This window comes from Platichthys flesus, chromosome 11 (assembly GCF_949316205.1).
Source record: "Platichthys flesus chromosome 11, fPlaFle2.1, whole genome shotgun sequence".
Classification (NCBI taxonomy): Eukaryota; Metazoa; Chordata; class Actinopteri; order Pleuronectiformes; family Pleuronectidae; genus Platichthys; species Platichthys flesus.
This window is the reverse complement of record NC_084955.1, coordinates 13,483,726-13,504,790: the sequence shown is the minus strand read 5'-3', so window position 1 is coordinate 13,504,790 and position 21,065 is coordinate 13,483,726. Positions and strand designations below refer to the sequence as shown.

General features: G+C 39.2%; 3 protein-coding genes and 1 pseudogene across 4 annotated transcripts; 1 reads left to right on the top strand and 3 right to left on the bottom strand.

The window, feature by feature from the left end:
• Positions 1-26: 26 nt before the first annotated feature.
• Positions 27-3,137, bottom strand: si:ch211-269k10.4 (uncharacterized protein LOC100150242 homolog). Of its 2 annotated transcripts, none has more exons than XM_062399579.1 (6): positions 3,009-3,137; positions 2,345-2,552; positions 1,173-1,292; positions 973-1,065; positions 776-883; positions 27-651 (listed from the first exon to the last, which is right to left on the bottom strand). In XM_062399579.1, the coding sequence occupies exons 2-6, from the start codon at positions 2,510-2,512 to the stop codon at positions 553-555; spliced, it is 588 nt and encodes a 195-aa protein (XP_062255563.1). In that variant the 5' UTR covers positions 2,513-2,552; positions 3,009-3,137; the 3' UTR covers positions 27-552. The 2 variants fall into 2 exon arrangements, with proteins under 2 accessions (XP_062255563.1, XP_062255564.1); XM_062399580.1 differs by having other exon boundaries at positions 973-1,029.
• Positions 3,138-3,163: 26 nt separating this feature from the next.
• On the top strand, positions 3,164-6,496 carry LOC133965162 (uncharacterized). Its single transcript, XM_062399575.1, has 7 exons — positions 3,164-3,228; positions 3,315-3,480; positions 3,636-3,725; positions 4,086-4,142; positions 4,778-4,888; positions 4,974-5,090; positions 5,174-6,496. The coding sequence occupies exons 2-7, from the start codon at positions 3,319-3,321 to the stop codon at positions 5,201-5,203; spliced, it is 567 nt and encodes a 188-aa protein (XP_062255559.1). The 5' UTR covers positions 3,164-3,228; positions 3,315-3,318; the 3' UTR covers positions 5,204-6,496.
• Positions 6,497-15,193: 8,697 nt separating this feature from the next.
• LOC133964734 (free fatty acid receptor 3-like) lies at positions 15,194-15,958 on the bottom strand (annotated as a pseudogene).
• A 220-nt stretch (positions 15,959-16,178) lies between these two features.
• Positions 16,179-18,191, bottom strand: LOC133965211 (urokinase plasminogen activator surface receptor-like). Its single transcript, XM_062399654.1, has 5 exons — positions 18,125-18,191; positions 17,613-17,732; positions 17,389-17,535; positions 16,676-16,786; positions 16,179-16,598 (listed from the first exon to the last, which is right to left on the bottom strand). The coding sequence occupies exons 1-5, from the start codon at positions 18,165-18,167 to the stop codon at positions 16,396-16,398; spliced, it is 624 nt and encodes a 207-aa protein (XP_062255638.1). The 5' UTR covers positions 18,168-18,191; the 3' UTR covers positions 16,179-16,395.
• Positions 18,192-21,065: the final 2,874 nt, after the last annotated feature.

Sequence of the window (21,065 nt, the reverse complement as noted above, 5' to 3'; positions counted from 1 at the left end):
AAGAAAAAAAAAGTAGCAGGCAGATCCACACAGACGATATTTTATTGTCACCAGATTTGTGTTAAGACGAGTTTGTACAGATGATTAAAATTTGTAAAACATATCGTTGTATTCTTATCTTTGTCACACCAAATATGAAATTGAGTATTTCCACCTGTGGCTATTTATTCAAAACCTAAGAAAAACCTGTAAGACACAAATACTTCTGAGCTCTGCAAAAACCTTTGTGAGAAACTGAAAACAAGAAGCAGATATTTCAAAACTGATAACAAGACACGAGTGTGAAACCACGCACACACACACAGGGCCCTGCAGAGAGGCCAGACAGAGCTGCACCATGAGGCCCACCACGGTTGAGGAGGTTGAAGAGTGACTTTTATTTCACATGAGAGACGCTGACATTTGCCCACCGCAAGCCTTGTGTCCTCATCCAAGTCAAACATCCGACACAGCCCACAGCCCAGCCTTTTCAGCAGCGGTTTCAGCTCCACATATACAATCGAGACAACTAAAAGCCACACATGATGAAGAAAAAAGAATCAGCCAGCTTTATCATGGTGATTTGGCACGTTTCTCTTTAACAAAAAAGAAGCAGAGAATCGAAGAGAGGAAAACCTCAAGACCCATCACACAAAGTTCCAGAACTTCAATCTGTGAGAGAGATAAAGAGCATCAGCACATTAAATTCACTTCAGCAACTAATATGCACTGTAAAACAAATCCATGATTGAAGCGGGGGGGGGGGTTCATTTTCCTAATTTTCACATGTTCTCACCCTCAAATGGTGGTCATTCCTCGGATTCCATTGAACCAGGTCGACGCTTATCAGACAGGCTGCAACCACAGCTGCGATGATACCCGCAAAGTTAACCCCGAAGGACAGCTGCAAGAAAAGTCACAACCATCTATCAACCAATCATCACTGCCACCAGCTCTAAAGTGCTATCAGGGCTTCCACTGAGACGCACTCACAGGCAGTAATCCTGGATATTTGAAAAGCAGGTTGGAAACAGCTCCAGCAAAGATGAACTGCAGAGAGGAGAGGAACGCAGCACATTTTTCACACTGGGGGATTTAAAGATTCATATATATTAAGAAGGAACATGTAGTTTTATCGTCTTTAAATGATGCCTGGTTTTTTTAATGAAGTTCTGGTTTGAGCAGAAACCTACGATCACTCCAGTCATGTGGGAAAGTCTGAACATGGTGAAAAGTGACTCTCCCATTTGCTGGGTCACAGCGAAGAAAATCCCCACTCCGACACTGAGGAACCCGCTCACCATCTGCAGAGACTGACACATAATACATATAAGACTATGTCTATATCTATATCTACACACACACACATATATATTTATATATATATATATATATATCTTTTTTCTATTGTAAACAATTCCATTTCAGCTTACAAACTATGAAGCATTGCACTGAATCACAACATTAAACAACATCAAATATCAAAGTTTATAATAATCAATAAATATTGAGATATGACACTCTTTGTATTTTGTAGTTGCAGTAGCACTTTGACCCCTCTCTCTCTTCTTTCCCCCTCTCCCTCTCTTCTCTTGTTCCCATTTTTCTCCCTACCCCCACACACACCCACCAGTCGAGGCTGATGGCCGCCCACATTGAGTCTGGTTCAAGAAATTTCTTCCAAATAATGAGGAAGTTTTTATTTTCTCTGCAGTTACCAAAGCGTTTGCACGGAACTCTCTGGCTTCTCTGTAATATTGTAAGATCTCGACTACTAAGTGTTGAGCAAGACACTTCACCGCCAACTCTTCCTGTTCAGCAGTGTGTGCCATCACTGTGTGTTTTCGTTTCATTTGAAACAAAATCTCTGTGTTTCCTTTCTTCAAGGTAAAGTTGAAACTAAAATCAAACCAATTTATGACATGTAAGAAAATTTGATTTTAAATTGGGTCAGTCGCCAAAACATTTTAGCGACTAAAATCTCATTCGATTAGCAGCTCGTAGACCTGAGTAAGGGCTCTAAATGGTCTGCATTTAAACTGTGCTTTTCAGTACAGTTCAGTTTTGCCACTCACCCATTCACACACCCATTTATACCGTGCATCTCTGTGCACACTCGATCACACATCAATCACACCAAGGTACAGCCATCAGAGGCAATTTGGGGTTTTCAGGTTCAGTATCGTGCCGAAGGACACTTCAGCATGCGTAATGGGGAGACTGGGATCAAACAGGTGACATTCTGGTCAGTGGACAACCCGCCCTACCTGCACAATCATCACTTGGGTCTAACAAGACTGGATACGGTTTATTTTTCGTGGCTGATAACATGAGATTGAATTTTATTATATTTTGATGAGCTCACCCCCAGCACAGCAGGTTGTTTCTGCAGGAGGTTGTGCAGCGGCCCGTTGACTTCTGGCACCAGCTCTACAGCTTTGTACTCTAGCACCAGAGGCTGCGCTACTTGGTTTAGGCTGAACGACTCCTCGTCAGCTCTTTGGATATCCAGGTTAACATCAGCACAGGCCATGGTGCTTCCCTAACCTGCATGAATAGTTTTCCCTTATGATCTATAATGATAGAAAATTTAGAAATCTTTAATTTGTCAGTCATTCAGTACTCGTTAAGCATCAGAATGAAACATCCAAAAACTTTCTATAATGTAAGATAATATGATATAAAACTGTCTTAGTTAAGATGTAAAATGTAAACAATAAGATATGATACATTCACTCTATAATGCAGGATAATACAAATAAACATGAGCGTACAGCTTTGGAAAAATTAAGTAAACAACCAAACAATTCCAAAAGTTTCCTACCAAAATCAGTTGGATTGCATCAAACGAAAGGGTTAAGAGTTTGTAATATTTTAACATCACAAAATCGAAATTTCATTCTGTTTCTTCTACTTACAATCCTATATATGAACAAATACTGTACATGCAGACTTAACTAAATCAAATTGTGTGTTTAAAATGTGTACAACAAAGCATTAAGAAGTGCAACTAGATAAAGATGTCTTACCCTGTTTGGCTTGAGCGGAACTTTATTTCACCGTTTGTTCGTGTCTCAAGCAAATGCTTTTTTCTTCACTCATTGCCACTTCCCTGCAAGTACTCAGAAATTTCAGGTCATCTCACACCTTCATTTCCCCACCCTGTCAGAAAGAGTGCGGCAGACAAAGAGAATCCTCGTGTCTGGTCATTTCCTCTTCAAACTTATTTGACAGAGCAGAGAATTTCAGGTCAGAATAGAAAAAAGGTGCGTTACTGAAAACCTGAACAGTGACACAAACTGCTTCACCATCCTTTACACTGATCTTGTTCACAGGAGAATGAAGACCTCGTTTGTGTGCAACGACTCGATGGTCATCTCTATTCCCATCGGGAAACTAAAGGATGGTGGACCGGCTGACCTGATGCCAGAGAAATTCAACTGTGTGTTCAAGGACTCCTACAAGATCTTTGTCATCAATGGGAAACCCAAACCTCTCGGAGTAAGTTCACCTCTTTCTTAGACAGATATGTGGAGAACTGCATACTGACTCTTACATGGTTTGTGTTCACGTTCTTGTTCTAAATGTATATAACAGCAGCACTGTTATACAGTAATTTCTGTTTATATATTAATTATCTCTTTTTCATTTATAAGGCAGCTCAAGCCATCGCTGGTGTGTTTCTTTGCGCTCTTGGTCTGATTATGAGAGACTTTATGCTGATCTACTCTGTACCCAGTGCTCTGGTAAATATATTCAGTATAAAAAAGAGCTTGAAACTACTATTATGGTTATTTGGTTTTGGAGAATTTGAATGCATGGTAATATACGATCAAAATCCAACCATTTTATCTTATATTTCTACTTTTATGGTGAGCTACCGTACATCCATGTCTCTCATACTTCCTTTTATTGCTGTGACACATCTTATCTGATCCTCTTTAGTTATGACCCAGTATTTGAAAATATTCGTCATATATATATATATATATATATATATATATATATATATATATATATATATATACATCTATATATATAAATATTATGTTGGTATACTGCAAAATATTATATTGTGAAAAACTGATATTTTACCATTACCTTAGTTTGTGGTCTCTGGTTTGCTGTCCTATGCTGCAGGAAGAGGTCCGCATATGGGTGTGGTGAGTTATTTAATTTAAAATAAAGACATTATTTGCAAGTGTTGAACCCACCTGTCTCACCGATTTTGTGTAGAGTTTATTTTAATTGAAAAATGTATATTGTTTTTTTACATGAATTATCAGAATAATCTTTAGTGCTCTTAAAAAGATTGATTCATAGGGAATGTAGTCATGTGAAAATACTGATATTGATGATTAACATCTCTTCTTTGCTGATAATAGATTAATCGTTGTGTTACAGTCTGTGTGGTTGTAGCTCAGCTTCGATAACTGGAATTTCGTGATAGAGCTTAATGGAAAAAATATATATATAAAACACAAATAGTAGGATTTGTGAAAAGAATGTGCATCTAAGGAAATTTCACTCAATTCATTTTTGAGGGACACCTCAGTGAAGTTGAGAAAAAACGTTGTGCAACTTACTTGCTTAAATTATGATAACATACACTCTAATTGTTGTGTATAGTGTGTACATGGTTGAATGTTGGTTTTCTTACACAGTTTGAGTTGAAATTACTCATCAGGTTTTACAGTGTGATTTAGTCATGGCTTAGTAACACACTGAGCCCACATTGCTTCTATAATGGAAGTCGGTGCAAACACTAAATGTGCAGTAACATGATGTCTTCTTCCAGGCAAAGCTGTCGTTCTCTCTGAACATCATCAGCTTCTTCTGGTCACTTGCAGCGTTCGCTCTCAGCGTGTTTGTCTCACAACTTCTCCATCATGACCACATCCATAACCCGGTAAGGGAAACGCCACTGTCCTCGACTGAGAGAAATACAAGGTATATGTGTTTTCACTTCCAATAATCTCTTGAACTTTTCACAGGCGTTCGATGGAGTCAAGGGACTGAGTATGAGTCTGCTGGTTGTTGAATGCTTCATCGCCCTGTTCTTGATCTACTGGTTAAGTAAAGCTGTTTGCAGGCAACACTTCAACACTTTGGTATGTTTTAGTCATTGCAGCTACTTTTGTTTGAGTTTAATAACTAAATTAATGTAAATTCTAATGGTCTTCTCTCTCTGCAGCCCATCATACTCTTGAAACATGGAGACTGAAATAAAAGACTTCATGGAGCTCAACACACCTACCGACCCTATTTAACTTTTAACTTCCTGGTTGTAGAAAAAGTGCTTATCAGCGTAGTTCAGTATACCCCTGAGCGCATGCTTAAAAAAAAAAAAAAAAAAAGCTAATTCATTACAACCTAATCCTTTTGGTTTTTAAAATGACATGCTTTATGGTCTTTTTAGAAATCACATCCATGTAAAAAAAAAAAAAAAAGGACAAAGAACACATTTATATCATATCTGAAACCTACGTATTCCAAACGGGCTCTGGTAAATTACTTTAGATTGATTATTGATTCCTGTGGTAGCCTGTGTGTTCTGCTTCAAAAAATGCAAAGACTTAAAGATGTGTCTTATGATTTCAGTGACCCACTGTGGGTCTTCTGTTGAGTATTGACTCACGTTGTGTACTTTATAATGACTTGATTTAAAAAAAAATCAACATTTCTAGATTTAATTTCATTTGACTTTATATTCAGCTTCAGATCAGTGAATTACTCTGGACGGGTTTTATCTTGTTTAAAAAAATCAAAGACTCTCAAGCTGACAGATACTGTACATTTTAATATGTGATTAAATACATTTTAATTCTTTATCCATGAATTTCTCTCATAGACAGACAGGATATTTTTTTTTGCATGTGGTACATCTCCTACCAACTACAAAATGAATATTTTACGTTCTTAATAAATTTGCTTTGAAATACTGGTGGGAGCATACAACATGTCCACCAGAGACATTGTGGTGATCGAGCTATAGAGGCCTAAGCTGAGAAATGTCAGACCTCCACCTCCTACACCACCAGGGTTTGCAAATTCTGTGGAGTCCTTACAACAAAGTCATGACATCATTTTTTTTAACAGGGCTTTGGGTAATTGATGTGCACTATGTCTTTGTATTATTTTACTGTGTATGTGTGTGTGTGTGGGTGTGTGTGTGGTGTGCATCTGTGTGTGTGTGTTTTCTGTTCTGCACTTTGTATGAGCGTGTCTGAAATTGACTCCTTAAATATGTTAAAATATTACATGACAGGTCTCAAATGTGTTTTGGTAGATCTTAATTATCTTAACATTCATCTAATGCTGCTTCTGTTGCACTTGAAATCGGTTTCTTAAGAGAACTGTTTTAGCGACACACATAGTTTGTAATGTCTTCATGTGTTAGCTCTTTCTCCGTGGTACCAGGTATTAGGATTCTGTAATAAAACAACAAACAAGACCAGCATGGAACTTATGATTGATGTACACACTAGGCCCGGCTGTGAGAAATACTACACATACTCTCTCTGCCCGTAGTTCATGAGATACCAAGCATTTCTCTACTTGACTACTCCACCTTATCTTCAATTATGATATTCCTTCATATCTATTTGACGTAGATCTTAAACTTTGTTCATTATGCTATTTGAAACTACTTTGCATTATGCGTCTGACAGACGCTCAGTCATGCAGTGACTTACCCTATCCTCTAGATGTAGCTGTTGTCTGCTTCTTTTGCTGTCGTTCATCGCTCGTGTCTCGGTCTTTCCCTTTCACACAGACAGCAGTACATCCACATAGAGGTTTCTGAACCAAAGCTAAAGATCCACTGTTATACGTTCAATGCATTTTGTTATCTTGGGTTGGAACAAAACAGTATTTATTCAAAAGCACATACAATTAATACAGCAATATATTTCTGATCAACAACCATTATGCTGCACCAACGTTTTCTTGCATTGGCCAACTTGTAATGTAGTAGGTATAATAATATAGAATATATAAATCAATAATTTCACGGGTGTGGTGTATGTAAAACACCTCTGGGTTTTATGTTTGGCAACGTGGTTTCAACACTTCTTCCCAACAACATTTAAGTGTTTCAATTTATCTGGGTTTGAATTTGTATATTGATGGACAAGACAAAATATATATAAAATATATGTTTTCTAATAAATATATAAATATTATATACTGTACAGTCAATGCTCTGAGCCCACCTTCTCCCGCACGCACACTAACCTGAGGGCAAACCCCTGACTCCCAGTCAATGAGAAGCACACCATCTCACCAAACCCACAGTCATTGGTAGCTTGAACTGACAACAGTGTCACGTGGCCAAACACTGACATATGTACTGACAATCTGTAAAACTCAGTTTTTCAAACAATAATCCTTATAACTACACGAAACTCTATTACTAAGCCATCACAACATTATAACAATCAACATTGACAATAGATACCAGTCCGTTACAATATTATTAACTCCACAACAAAATAAAACATAATTCTGAAGATGGTCATTAATTGAGTAATACCAAACTGAACATTCCAATATTTCAACTTTCTAAGGGTTGCCATGGAAACAGCATTCAACAGTGACTTTGATCTCTGAGGATGGCAGGCAGTTCAAAGCTCTACTGCGGTCAAGCCATCAAACACTCGCATCTCTGTGGTCAAATCAATCGACACAGAGATTATACTGCGCGCATATACTGACATTAATGGTTAACGCATCCAAAAAATGAAATGGATTGGATTATAATCACAAGAAGTATATATCGTCTCACGTGTCATTTTTATGAATAGCATTTGAGTGTATCAATTTAGAGATTTTATAAAATAAAAGTCACACATTTTTAGCTTCAAGTAGCTAATTACTGGATATTTCAAAGTATTTTAAAAAAAAGTTTTGCTAAATAATTCCAGAGATAGACTGATAGGCCTGTGTTCAGGACCTCTCTGAATACCTACATACTGAATAGCAAACATATTTACTATATAGATTAATGGATTTTTCAAAGTAAAGTCCAACATGTGTACAATCAAATCAGTTCATTTTTGGATATTTCAGAGTACTATAAAAACACTTTGCTCAATAAGTTCAGAGAGAGACTGATATGCCTGTGTTCATGACCCCTCTGACTACCTATATTCTGAATATCAAACATTTTTACTGTAAAGATTTGGAGATTTTTTTTTTGCTGTTGTGAAGTGGTGTTAACACAAACTTTCAATGACTGTAACCTACAGAGATCCCAGGATCATCAGTTTGGCTCAGGAGTTCTCCAGCATCCTGAAGGAGCAGCAGCCCCTCACCTCCAAACACCTGTGCCCACCAAAGGTGGTGCTGCAGTTGAGAACAAGGTATCCAAACTTCTGCCCTCACTGCTCCGTGAAGTCAGCTTCACCCGCTCCACCAGTGACAAGCTGGTCTAGTCGATCCAGGACAGTGTTAGACGGATCTTCACTCCCCCCGTCCCGCTTTGCAGCAGATCTGATGGAGTCCATCACCTACACCGCAACACAAGCAGGAGTCAGCAGTCATTCCTCCTCCAACAGCTCCTCCTGTGACACCTCCTGCTGAGCCTGCTGTGGTTCTGGAGTGTGGGTCTCTCTCAAGTACCCACCATCCGACCAGCTCCTGTGACTCCTCCTGCTGTCACCAGTACAGAGCAGAACAACGTGGACCTCAAGGCCTAGACGCAAAAGTTAAAAAAGTCTAAAAAGGCTCGGCTGAGTCGGTCCCTTCACTCACTGATGAAGGAAAAATCTCTGCTGCTCTTTTCTTACTCAAGAGGCAGAGTGAAAAAACAATTTCCTCGTATTGTTGGATATAATTATCATGTATCTCATTTCTTTTCCATTTCATTTCATTATTAAGATAAGATATCCTTTAAAATTTTAATTAATGTAGTTGTATTGTATTATGTCCATCAGTCATTTCAAACAAAAATAACAAATTCCTTTACATGTCATATTTCATATTACAAATAATAAATGTATTGTTTTATCACAGTCTGTCTCTATCAGTCCTGCAATAGAGACAGTTGCAACAGGAAATTAAAACATTGATGAATTTAAAACCGGATTTTAACACACTTACAAATATCCAGAAAAAACATCAAGTACAGGAGTCTGACTGATTTCATTTCATATTGTTGCGCTGGTAATCCATTCCGAACTCAAGCTCCAATTATTATCTTTTTCCTGATCTTTCAACCATATTCAGAAGTCTCTGAAAATGTCCTTTACAAAAGTAAAAAGTAGCAACACCACACAAGGTATTATCTGACATTTTTCCTGCATTGACTGTAAATGTTTATTAAGTGTCTTAAGACACTATTATAATTAAAATCCTCAGTGTAGAAACATATTATGTATTGCGGAAGGTTTTGTTCTCTGTACAGTAGAAAGCAATGTACCCATTTGTATGTTTTCACATTGAAAATGCCAAACACAGCGGCGTGAACTTCCACCACAGCAGCACCTGTACCCTACAAAAAAAACACATAATCTATATTTGAGACATTCCAATTTTTTATTGCACGAGTGTAAGAGGAGAAAAACATTATGCCTATTTCAAAATCGGTTGGGTCATCAAGTGTGGGCTTTGAAGGATCAGCTATAAAAGTCGAGGGAAGGCAAAGCTGAAGAAAGAGGGAACAAATGGTCACATAGAAAACTGGTTGAAATTCTCCTAAAGTCAGTGACATACACATCACCAACATCATTCAGTCAGACACAATTCAAAGGAGTACAGAAAGGGCCGTTGTCATGGTTTTTAACATCAGTGATCTCTAAGGCCCAATTTTCCTGAGTCAATCCTCTGAACAACTTTGTGCGGCCCTCAAAGCTTTCCAAGACCTTTATCTCGTCCTTGTGACAGATGACGTAGTCTATTTTATTTGCAAATGGCCAGGTGGCTCTGAGTAAGGAGGAGGACAGCGCTTCCTTGTAAGGCGTAACCTGAAAGGCATTTCCTCTGATATCCTCCTCCAGAGACGCGTTCACACGTGGACCACAGAGGACGTTTAGGGTAAAACCATGGTCATGATCTCGTTTTGAATCAAATTTGAATGTCGGGGCTTACCTACTCTTGGGTGACACCACAGAAGCAGCATGGAGGCATTTTACGTTGTTCTTTCACGTTTGAAGAAGGAGTCACCTTTTACTTCGATTGTTTTGTGTGGCGATCAGAGTGGGATTAGGTACATTTGGAGGCTTAATTTTAGTTAGAAATAATACCTTATCAAGTATTCAACAGCCAGACAACGCCACTTCAGGAACTTCACCTGAAGAATTATTTAGATTTTAGTAATACCTGTAGCAAGGCCTTCAGGTTCATTATACTGAGGCAAGAGACGTGGTTCTTTTCAACAGGCAGCAAAATCTGGTCACACAGGGATGTGGGGAATGGGGGGTCCTAATCAGGAGCTGAGGCTTACTAATGAGGGGATGGGTTGACAAGGGAGGAGTGATCCCAAAAGCCAAAGTAAAACTTCATCCCAGTCACATGTGTAGACCAGTCACACACATACATTGTGAAGAAAATCAAACCAGGGGGAGCAAGCACACAAAGGGGGAGACCACCACCCAGGACACCAGCACCACCACCTTCAGCTCTCAGCGACTGAAAGGGAACACAGTCAGTAGGGCAACAGGCAAAATAAATAACCAATGTACAAATAAACACAATATACCAAAACCCTATAGGGGTTGGCAGCCATCAGGTTACAAAATAATTAAACCAAGGCCCAAACTACTCAGAAAAGGACATTAAAATTAAACAAAATCAGCCGTGGCAATGGGGCAGGCACTTGACACGGCTAAACTATGTTTGATAATAAATTAATATAATTAAATGAAATGAACAGAAACTCCAAAAAATAGCAAACAAAACAATATCTCAAATGAAAAGGAGTGAAAACAGGCAAAACAGCGAAGCTAGGCAAAATAACGAAAGTAGGCAAATCAGCGAAGATAGGCAAAATACTGAAAGTAGGCAAATCAGCGAAGATAGGCAAAACAGCGAATTGAGGTAAAACAGCAGTGTGTCTGTCATCAATTTCTGTCTGAACAGGAATGGCCCATGGTTCCTATCACACAAAACAGACCGAATTAATATTAACTTAAGGTTGAGTGATAACAGGAGGCAAACACTCATGGTTAATAAGTAGATTTACCTGATTGTGAAATGAACATGAAGAGAAACCAACCAATTCAAATATGACATTTACTTTGTTGAAATTCTTTAGTTTTAATTAACTGGATTAATAACATAAGCAAGATAATTAATAAATAAATACAATTAAATAATGATGAAATGCTTTTTTTCTGTGGCTCATCGTATTGCTGTTTTTACAAACTGACATTTATTGCCAACAAGCAGGGATGGGCAAAAATACATCAAAATGTATTTTGATACAAAATACAAAATACCCCTCAAATAAATGTATCAAAATAAAATACAAAATACTGGTGCCAGAAAATGTAACGAAATACAATACATGTATTTTGTATTTAAAATATAGAAAATACTTTTTCTGGATTATCCGTTTTCTCACAATTTGGTATAGCAGAGCCTTCAGGTTTGGGCTATATAATGTACACAAAGCTCTGGTGAACCCTACAAAAAGGAAGAACAGTCACAGAATGTCAGTGTAACAACAATTTGATAGATTATGTATATATACAGTACTGTGCAAAAGTTTTAGGCAGGTGTGAAAAAATGCTGTAAACTCAGAATGCTTTGAAAAAAAATATAAATAATAATTGTTTACTTTTATCAATTTACAAAATGCAAAGTGAGCGAACAAAAGAAAAATCTAAATCAAATCAATATTTGGTTTTTCTAAACTTTGCCTTCAATTCAGCATCAATTCTTATAGGTAGTCTTGCAAAAAGTCAGGAATTTTGTAGGATTATAGTCAGGTGTATGATCAACCAGTTATACAAACAGGTGCTAATGATCATCAATTTCACATGTAGGTTGAAACATAGTCATTAACTGAAACAGAAACAGCTGTGTAGGAGGCTTCAAACTGGGTGAGAAACAGCCAAACTCTGCTTCCAATGTGAGGTTGTGAAAGACAGTTTGATGCCAAAGGTCATACACCATGGCAAGACTGAGCACAGCAACAAGACACAAGGTAGTTATACTGCATCAGCAAGGTCTCTCGCAGACAAAGAGTTCAAAGCAGACTGGGGTTTCCAGATGTGCTGTCCAAGCTCTTTTGAAGATGCACAAAGAAACGGGCAACATTGAGGATCATAGTGGTCAGCCAAGGAAACAGCGAAAGCTGAAGGATGAGCAGAGAAGGTGAGGAAAGGATTGAAACCGGGAGGAGGAGGGAGAGAGAGCCAGCTGTCTGCAGGCTTTTCACTGATGGACCTTACATCGCTCAACAAATACATTATTGAACACACAAACAAGACAATGAGGGTGTGTCGAGGCAATCGACATAATCAAATAAATAAAATTCTTATTATAAAAAGTACCAGACACTTTAGAGGAAACGTGCAGAGATGACTCGGAGACTTGGGAAAATTGCAACTTTTATTTCGTATTTATGGTATCATGATTCAGATTGGAAGCTACACCTTCCTGTCTCAGTTGTATTTACAGAAAAGACAGAAATTATTAATCTGTCATCATAAACACAAATAAGGAGATCGTGCAGCTGAAATTATATATTTTATTAATTACTTTCATTTTAAGGATCTGTGATTGTTGAGATGATATGATTCACAGAACTGTTGATCAACAGGAAATCTGCAAATATGTTTTATAATCAAATCATTTTTTCGGTCCCGTGTTGAGCAAAATACCAAATATCTGCAGGTTTCAGGTTCTTTTGTGTTCGTGTATGAAAATAAACTGTTGTTCAGACAAAACAAGACATTTGAAGATGTTATCTTGACCTTTGCATCTTTTTATTCACAATTTCACTGTAAATTTATTACTACTTTCTTGCATTTCGTGAACAAGATGATTCAGGGAATGGGCAGATTCATTAGCTGCATCCCTGGTGTCCTGTATCTGGATTCAGACCATCTGATGGATCCCAACATACTTGTTTTTATAATTATATTATATATGTTCTATTTAATTGTTGTTATATGTGTTACTTTTTCATGCACCAACAGAAACTTTAAGTGTGTGTAACTTTTTTAAGTCTGTGTAACAAAAATAATGTTATGCTGATTAAGTTTGAATATAACAGTATTCCTTAATATGATATGAAGTGATTATATATGAAACAATCCGTTTGACTAAAAGTGTAGATCTGCTTTTATACTGTTAATGTTTCCTGTAAAAGTCACACGTGTGTCAGTCAATGTCACATGACAACTACCATGTAACATTATGTCACAGTAATGAAATAATTCACAGCCAATTTACTCTTCACAGCTTGACGCTTTAAAGCTTTGAGGCTGTGAAGCTGAGTGGAGTTGAGGAACAGATCAAAGCCAAAATTCTCCTATATAAGGAGCCACGTCTCTTAGTGGAGCCACCGTCAGGACAAGCGTGAGTCAACAAGAGACACACGAGATACATCTCACCTGTGACTTCCAATCACCGCCACTGACGACAACGACAGAAGAAAGCAGATACGCAAGAAATCGCTCTTCAAACCCTTAATATAACGTGGTCCAACTGCAGCACCTGTTAATCAACATGCAGAGGATCATCATCTCAACAGACATGACCCAGGAACAAGAGTGCACCAGCAGCAGTAATCTGCAGGACCCCAGCCAAACCCTCCTGGTTTGGAAGAGGGAGATGCAGACGCTGGAGGCCCTACAGGAGCTGGATGATATAAACCTCACCCTGAACGAGCTGTTGGATGAAAGCTTCACCCCGACGGAGCTGATGGATAAGAACCCCCGTCAGAGGGAGCTTGTGAATGAATACTCTGCCCTGAAGGACCCAGAGGCTCAAGACATCTTCCTCCTGAGGGAGCTGATTGCCCAATTCACTATTCAAGATAGAGAAGGAAAAGAAAGAGATCGAAAAGAAGGAGAAACAGGAAACAAAGAAGATGGAGGAGATGGAGAGGAAAGTAATGAAGAAGATAGAGAAGGAAAAGAAAGAGATCGAAAAGAAGGAGAAACAGGAAACAAAGAAGATGGAGGAGATGGAGAGGAAAGAAAGGAAGAAGATAGAGAAGGAAAATAATGAGCAAGAAGGAACGACGGGGAAATGGTATAGCTGTTGCTTCTGCCTCTGACCTGTCAATCATCACATCCCTTACCCCCCATCCCTTTACCCCCCCCCCCCCACAACGGCCTTCCCTCACTCCCCCCCACCCCACACCGCCCTTATCTCCCTCCCCCCTCCCCCCACCCCCACACCCACACCGCCCTTCCCTCCCTCCCTCCCTCCCTTACCCTCTTCTCCAAACTGACTTTTCTTACAAAATAAATTATTGAATAAATAATAAAGATTTTTCACTGAGATGAAGGTTTGCTCTTCTGTTACAGAAGAAGGTTGGTCCAAATGATGAAAACCCAACATTTATATGTAAAAAATACTCAATACCTGTATATTATTTATAGATGTTTATTATTTGAACTGAGAGACACTCTTTCTCCACAGCTGCACTTTTCCCAGATTTAATTCTATCACCTTAAGGGAAACTGACGGATCATATATTTACTGATCTCAGGTATATTTACATTGTTTTCCTGCTCGTGGATCTGCCTTAAAATACACATTTCAATTCACAGTAATTGGATAATTTGTGTATCCGTGGACTGTTTTAAACAACAGCTTTACTTCCTGTAGGGTATTTTCAGGGTTTGTTAAAATCAGTTGTGCAGAATTTCACTTCAGACTCATCTGACCTTTGAAGCAGTGATGAAGTTGTGTGTTATTTAGTGCCGAACCAAATAATAATCTAGTTCACATAAATGTGGTTTCACAAACAGACTGCTGGACCTTGGTGGTGGTGTGCGCACTAAGGTTTGTTTGTTTGTCTGTAACGATTCATAAGCATCTTGATATCTTTTGTGTTTGCTGTAGCAAGACAACAGACAACCGGCCACACAAAATAAATCCTACTTTATATTAATTAAACAAACCTCATTAATGATGCTTATTCAATCAATCATCAATAATCAATAATCAATATCATATCCAAATCGGCAACACGACCATATTCCCACAGGACAAAACACTCCGAGGACAATGGGTCACTTTGTATCATCAGCAAAAACCACAGACGTCACTCTGGGACAGGACGACTCCACATTTGCAAAGACTCGCAAAACTACATTGACGTTCTCTGGCTTGTTGGTGGGTCCATGTGTGTGGATGGAGATCCACTGTGACCTCACTCCTGGCTGACGTTAGTCACCTCCGCCCAGGCCTGGCTCCTCTCAGAGAGTGTCGGTGCTGCCTTGACCTTTACAGCACCATTGGTGTTAATGCACTGAGGCCGAATCCCTTCATTTCGGCTGAAGCGACTTTGCCGACCCCAGATTCTTCCCATGATGCCCCTGGACACTGCCGGCGACAGCATCAGCATGACGGCAGGTTCCAGGAAAACTTGGCAAGGAGCTGGTCAGCATAGCGTACGCCCTCCACTCCACACTCGTCTTCATCGCAAACCCAACGATGTGCAAGGAGTTGTAGGGGGCGTGGAGAGCGTGACTATCAGGACTTGCCTCTTCCCCATGAGGGGCAGATTGGAGCACCACACAAGAGTAATGCAGCACAGTGTGCAGAACGAGGTCACAACCAGGGGCCGGAGGAACAGCACGATGGACATCTCCAGACGCAGAGGCAGCAGAACGGCCAGCTGAGAGGTGTTGAAGTTGTCATAGCAAGATAAGGTGTCATCCTTGATGGAGACAAAGTGGGCGCCCCCTTCGGCCACCAGGCCGCCGCCGAGGTGTAGCAGCACCAACGCCCACAGTGCAAGGCTGATGACGCAAGAGATTCGAGCGTGGCGGTATCTCTTGTGCCTGAATCCCATTGAGGCCCCTTTCTGTACATGTGGTGGAAGACTGCTGTGAGGTGTTAATCTCACGATAACACATTTTAAACTGAAAACATTGGGGATACCTTCAAACTCCAATACTACCTGTAAACTTATAACCCCAGTTCTATAACTGAGTGTCTCTATTTCAGATGACAATGATGAAGGATTTGGAAATCTCAAAGAAAACACATAAATATACTCTTTCAGAAAAGTGTTTATTTTGCTTTTTATTAAGAACATATACATTGATATCTCTGATATGTTAACATATTCAGGTTAATAATGACAATATGAACCACAACTCACATTCACAACTTAACCTAATGATATTTTGTTGCTACAGTGATACTTTTTCATTCATCAGTTCTAAGTAAAGGAACGGGATTGATCCACTATGAAGAAGAACAATTGAACAGTGATGCTGATGTAAACTAAGAGAATATGACCCAAGTGACCAATGGTGCCACCAGGAGCAGGAGGCCAGCCCGTGTGCTAATGGCACTGTTGCAGTAGTTCCCCTGACAGCAGCTCAGCCCTACTCCAATGCCCCCTGGTATCTTTGCAGTTTGAGAATCTGAGCACATCAGTTTGGAGGCACAGCCCTTCATGGTGATCTTTTCACCCTCGAAGGCCACTGAAAGAAGAAGAGTGGTGTTAGAGTGTGAGCTTCATGTTTCAACTTCTACAGAATCACCACTTGGGGCCTGTCACCTGTTGTTGAAATGCAGTGGTCCTCATTCCCCTCGCAGTTTAGAGTTCCACTGCACGTCTCTCCATCACAGTGGAAGCACTTTTTACCATTGGGAGTTGATTTCATTGGTTCTGTAACAAAGAATGCATATTGTTGTGTTCATTTTTGACAGTAGAGGGCGGCCGAGGCACAAACACGGCACACGCACACAAACGCACACACACATATGTCCAGCTCTACTGTCGCAGTTGGGGAATTGTGCCCTGGGCTCCTCTATGGCAGATGTCTAGGTGGAGAAAAGTAATTTACCTCGTACTGGCTGGTCTTGGAATTTGAGACTTGTTTGTCTAACATCTTTTATAAACATATCTACTCATCTAAAATCACATATAACATCTTATATCCACCCTAAACAAGGTTCTGATCCAGGTTCCGACATCATCAATTAGTATTAAGCATATGTACAATGTCAATGTTAGCTCAAGACATTAATAGAGAACCTCATTTTATGTAAAGCCTATACCTACAATGTAAATAAAGCTGGTAAAGTCCCTTTTTTCTGTTTCTATTTGGTCAACTGAAATATGACCGCAGCAATTTGTGCAAACTTTTATTGCAGTCAAAGAGAGGATAAGGGTTTTTAAATTTTGAATAATTCTTGCCCATGCAACTAAATGCCAGGTTTAAACCATGAAAAGTTTTCAAGAAACATCACAGAATAAATCTAGGTTACCTGGGGCAGGTTGAGAGTTGCAGAGTTCGGAGGTGCAACACTTGGTGGTAATGACCGTCCTGGCGACTCCAAAGTTGAGGGAGCCCTCAACACACTCCTCTGCCATGGCACACATTTTCATGTTGATGTCACTGACTTTCGAAGCACCTGTAACAAATGAGGAACTTCTAGTGAGGTGTGCCGCTATGTAATAATAAGGACATTGCAACAAAAGAATAGCATACCTGCAAATGTGGAGACTCTCAGCGCACCACACTGAAAATCATTGGATGGACATTTATTTTCTGTGTCCACGCAGGATCCCGACGGACCAGGTGTACACTGAAAACACTTTAAAGTGGAGGCTGAGGGAATGCATATTTCAGGTTAGTTAGTAAAAAATTAGGGGTTGACAAAGAAATGTTAAGTCTAAACATTCACTCTAAAGTACATTCACCCTGAATTATGAGCATAGCAGCTCTGAAATAACATTTTTTTAGGTCAGACAGACAAGAGAAGATGAATTTATCTTCAACGAGGAACAGAGAGAAGCAACAGCAACAAGTAAAAGTGATAATTAGTAACATTTCTCTGTGGGGCATTAACATATTTGAAGTTAAACCCGTAACCTTAAATGACCACTTGCTTTGGCAGCATGTGTAAAGGCAAATTTGTTAAACGAAAATTACTCTCCTTCTTTCTACAACATTTTTTAAAGATATTAGAAAATCCAATCACTGATCGTAGAAAAGCGTACCTTCCGGAAGAAGCACAATCCCAAAGATCAGGAGGAGAAGCATTTTGTGACAGTGAGGGATAAATGACTTGGCTTTTACTTATGTCTCTTAGTTTTTCTCTATCTCTTTAGGGGGAGTGGTCTTCTTCACTCCCACACGACTCATTCACTCCCACTTTGACATCTGACTCCTTTTCTTTGCATGCTACAAAAACATATTGTGTTCTCTTTTCTGGAAAGTGAAAGTTACATCCCAAAACTGATCATCAACTGTTGGTTAACTATAAAAATGAGACTGTGGGTGTAGGTATAATATTGATGCTTATATTCTCTTTTCTGGGAAGTGAAAGCTACTTCTACTTCAAAATACAAATTTTACAAAGTGCTGTATATTTATCTCAGAAAAAGTGGACACTACCAAAACATCAAAACTGCAGGGACTAGATTGCAAATAATGTCTTGCAAAAAAAATATTACCACATCCTGCTTAGAAATATACAAAAAAATGTTCTTGTTAACAGGTAGGCTTATATATCTTCTGCACACCTGCACAGCCAAATAATGATTCTAACTGATGAAAAGACATGCAGCTCCTCTTGTGACACCTCCTGCTGAGCCTGCTGTGGTTCTGGAGGGTGAGGGTCTCTCTTAAGTACCCACCATCCAACCAGCTCCTGTGACTCCTCCTGCTGTCACCAGTACAGAGCAGAACAACTTGGACCTCAAGGCCTAGACAGAAAAGTTTAAAAACTCTAAAAAGGCTCGGCTGAGTCGGTCCCTTCACTCACTGATGAAGGAAAAATCTTTGCTGCTCTTTTCGTACTCAAGAGGCAGAGTGAAAAAACTATTCCCTCGCATTGTTGGATTTAATTATCATGTATCTCATTTTTTTTCCATTTCATTTCATTATTAAGATAAGAAATCCTTTAAAATGTTAATTTATGTAGTTATATTGTATTATGTCCATCAGTCATTTTAAGTAAAAATAACAAATTCCTTTACGTCATATTTCATATTACAAATAATAAATGTATTGTTTTATCGCAGTCTGTCTCTATCAGTCCTTTTCAATTTGTTGTGAGTTGCAACAGGAAATTAAAACATTGATGAATTTAAAACCGGATTTTAACACACTTACAAATATCCAGAAAAAACATCAAATACAGGAGTCTGACTGATTTCATTTCATATTGTTGCGCTGGTAATCCATTCCGAACTCAAGCTCCAATTATTATCTTTTTCCTGATCTTTCAACCATATTCAGAAGTCTCTGAAAATGTCCTTTACAAAAGTAAAAAGTAGCAACACCACACAAGGTATTATCTGACATTTTTCCTGCATTGACTGTAAATGTTTATTAAGTGTCTTAAGACACTATTTTAATTAAAATCCTCAGTGTAGAAACGTATTATGTATTCTGGAAGGTTTTGTTCTCTGTACAGTAGAAAGCAATGTACACATTTGTATGTTTTCACATTGAAAATGCCAAACACAGCGGCGTGAACTTCCACCACAGCAGCACCTGTACCCTACAAAAAAACACATAATCTGTATTTGAGACATTCAAATTTTATATTGCACGAGTGTAAGAGGAGAAAAACATTATGCCTATTTCAAAATCGGTTGGGTCATCAAGTGTGGGCTTTGAAGGATCAGCTATAAAAGTCGAGGGAAGGCAAAGCTGAAGAAAGAGGGAACAAATGGTCACATAGAAAACTGGTTGAAATTCTCCTAAAGTCAGTGACATACACATCACCAACATCATTCAGCCAGACACAATTCAAAGGAGTACAGAAAGGGCCGTTGTCATGGTTTTTAACATCAGTGATCTCTAAGGCCCAATTTTCCTGAGTCAATCCTCTGAACAACTTTGTGCGGCCCTCAAAGCTTTCCAAGACCTTTATCTCGTCCTTGTGACAGTTGACGTAGTCTATTTTATTTGCAAATGGCCAGGTGGCTCTGAGTAAGGAGGAGGACAGCGCTTCCTTGTAAGGCGTAACCTGAAAGGCATTTCCTCTGATATCCTCCTCCAGAGACGCGTTCACACGTGGACCACAGAGGACGTTTAGGGTAAAACCATGGTCATGATCTCGTTTTGAATCAAATTTGAATGTCGGGGCTTACCTACTCTTGGGTGACACCACAGAAGCAGCATGGAGGCATTTTACGTTGTTCTTTCACGTTTGAAGAAGGAGTCACCTTTTACTTCGATTGTTTTGTGTGGCGATCAGAGTGGGATAAGGTACATTTGGAAGCTTAATTTTGGTTAGAAATAATACCTTATCAAGTATTCAACAGCCAGACAACGCCACTTCAGGAACTTCACCTGAAGAATTATTTAGATTTTAGTAATACCTGTAGCAAGGCCTTCAGGTTCATTATACTGAGGTAAGAGACGTGGTTCTTTTCAACAGGCAGCAAAATCTGGTCACACAGGGATGTGGGGAAAGGGGGGTCCTAATCAGGAGCTGAGGCTTACTAATGAGGGGATGGGTTGACAAGGGAGGAGTGATCCCAAAAGCCAAAGTAAAACTTCATCCCAGTCACATGTGTAGACCAGTCACACACATACATTGTGAAGAAAATCAAACCAGGGGGAGCAAGCACACAAAGGGGGAGACCACCACCCAGGACACCAGCACCACCACCTTCAGCTCTCAGCGACTGAAAGGGAACACAGTCAGTAGGGCAACAGGCAAAATAAATAACCAATGTACAAATAAACACAATATACCAAAACCCTATAGGGGTTGGCAGCCATCAGGTTACAAAATAATTAAACCAAGGCCCAAACTACTCAGAAAAGGACATTAAAATTAAACAAAATCAGCCGTGGCAATGGGGCAGGCACTTGACACGGCTAAACTATGTTTGATAATAAATTAATATAATTAAATGAAATGAACAGAAACTCCAAAAAATAGCAAACAAAACAATATCTCAAATGAAAAGGAGTGAAAAC

Excerpts from the sequence above, each read along its gene's own strand:
- si:ch211-269k10.4 (XM_062399579.1), bottom strand. The coding sequence starts at position 2,512 with ATGGCCTGTGCTGATGTTAACCTGGATATCCAAAGAGCTGACGAGGAG. Across the intron at positions 1,066-1,172 it reads CCCACATGACTGGAGTGATC|TGTGAAAAATGTGCTGCGTT; the intron begins GTAGGTTTCTGC and ends TAAATCCCCCAG. Across the intron at positions 884-972 it reads AATATCCAGGATTACTGCCT|CTGTCCTTCGGGGTTAACTT; the intron begins GTGAGTGCGTCT and ends CTTTTCTTGCAG.
- LOC133965162 (XM_062399575.1), top strand. The coding sequence starts at position 3,319 with ATGAAGACCTCGTTTGTGTGCAACGACTCGATGGTCATCTCTATTCCC. Across the intron at positions 3,726-4,085 it reads ACTCTGTACCCAGTGCTCTG|TTTGTGGTCTCTGGTTTGCT; the intron begins GTAAATATATTC and ends CCATTACCTTAG. Across the intron at positions 5,091-5,173 it reads GGCAACACTTCAACACTTTG|CCCATCATACTCTTGAAACA; the intron begins GTATGTTTTAGT and ends CTCTCTCTGCAG.
- LOC133965211 (XM_062399654.1), bottom strand. The coding sequence starts at position 18,167 with ATGCTTCTCCTCCTGATCTTTGGGATTGTGCTTCTTCCGGAAG. Across the intron at positions 17,733-18,124 it reads GATTGTGCTTCTTCCGGAAG|CCTCCACTTTAAAGTGTTTT; the intron begins GTACGCTTTTCT and ends GCATTCCCTCAG. Across the intron at positions 17,536-17,612 it reads GAGAGTCTCCACATTTGCAG|GTGCTTCGAAAGTCAGTGAC; the intron begins GTATGCTATTCT and ends CATTTGTTACAG.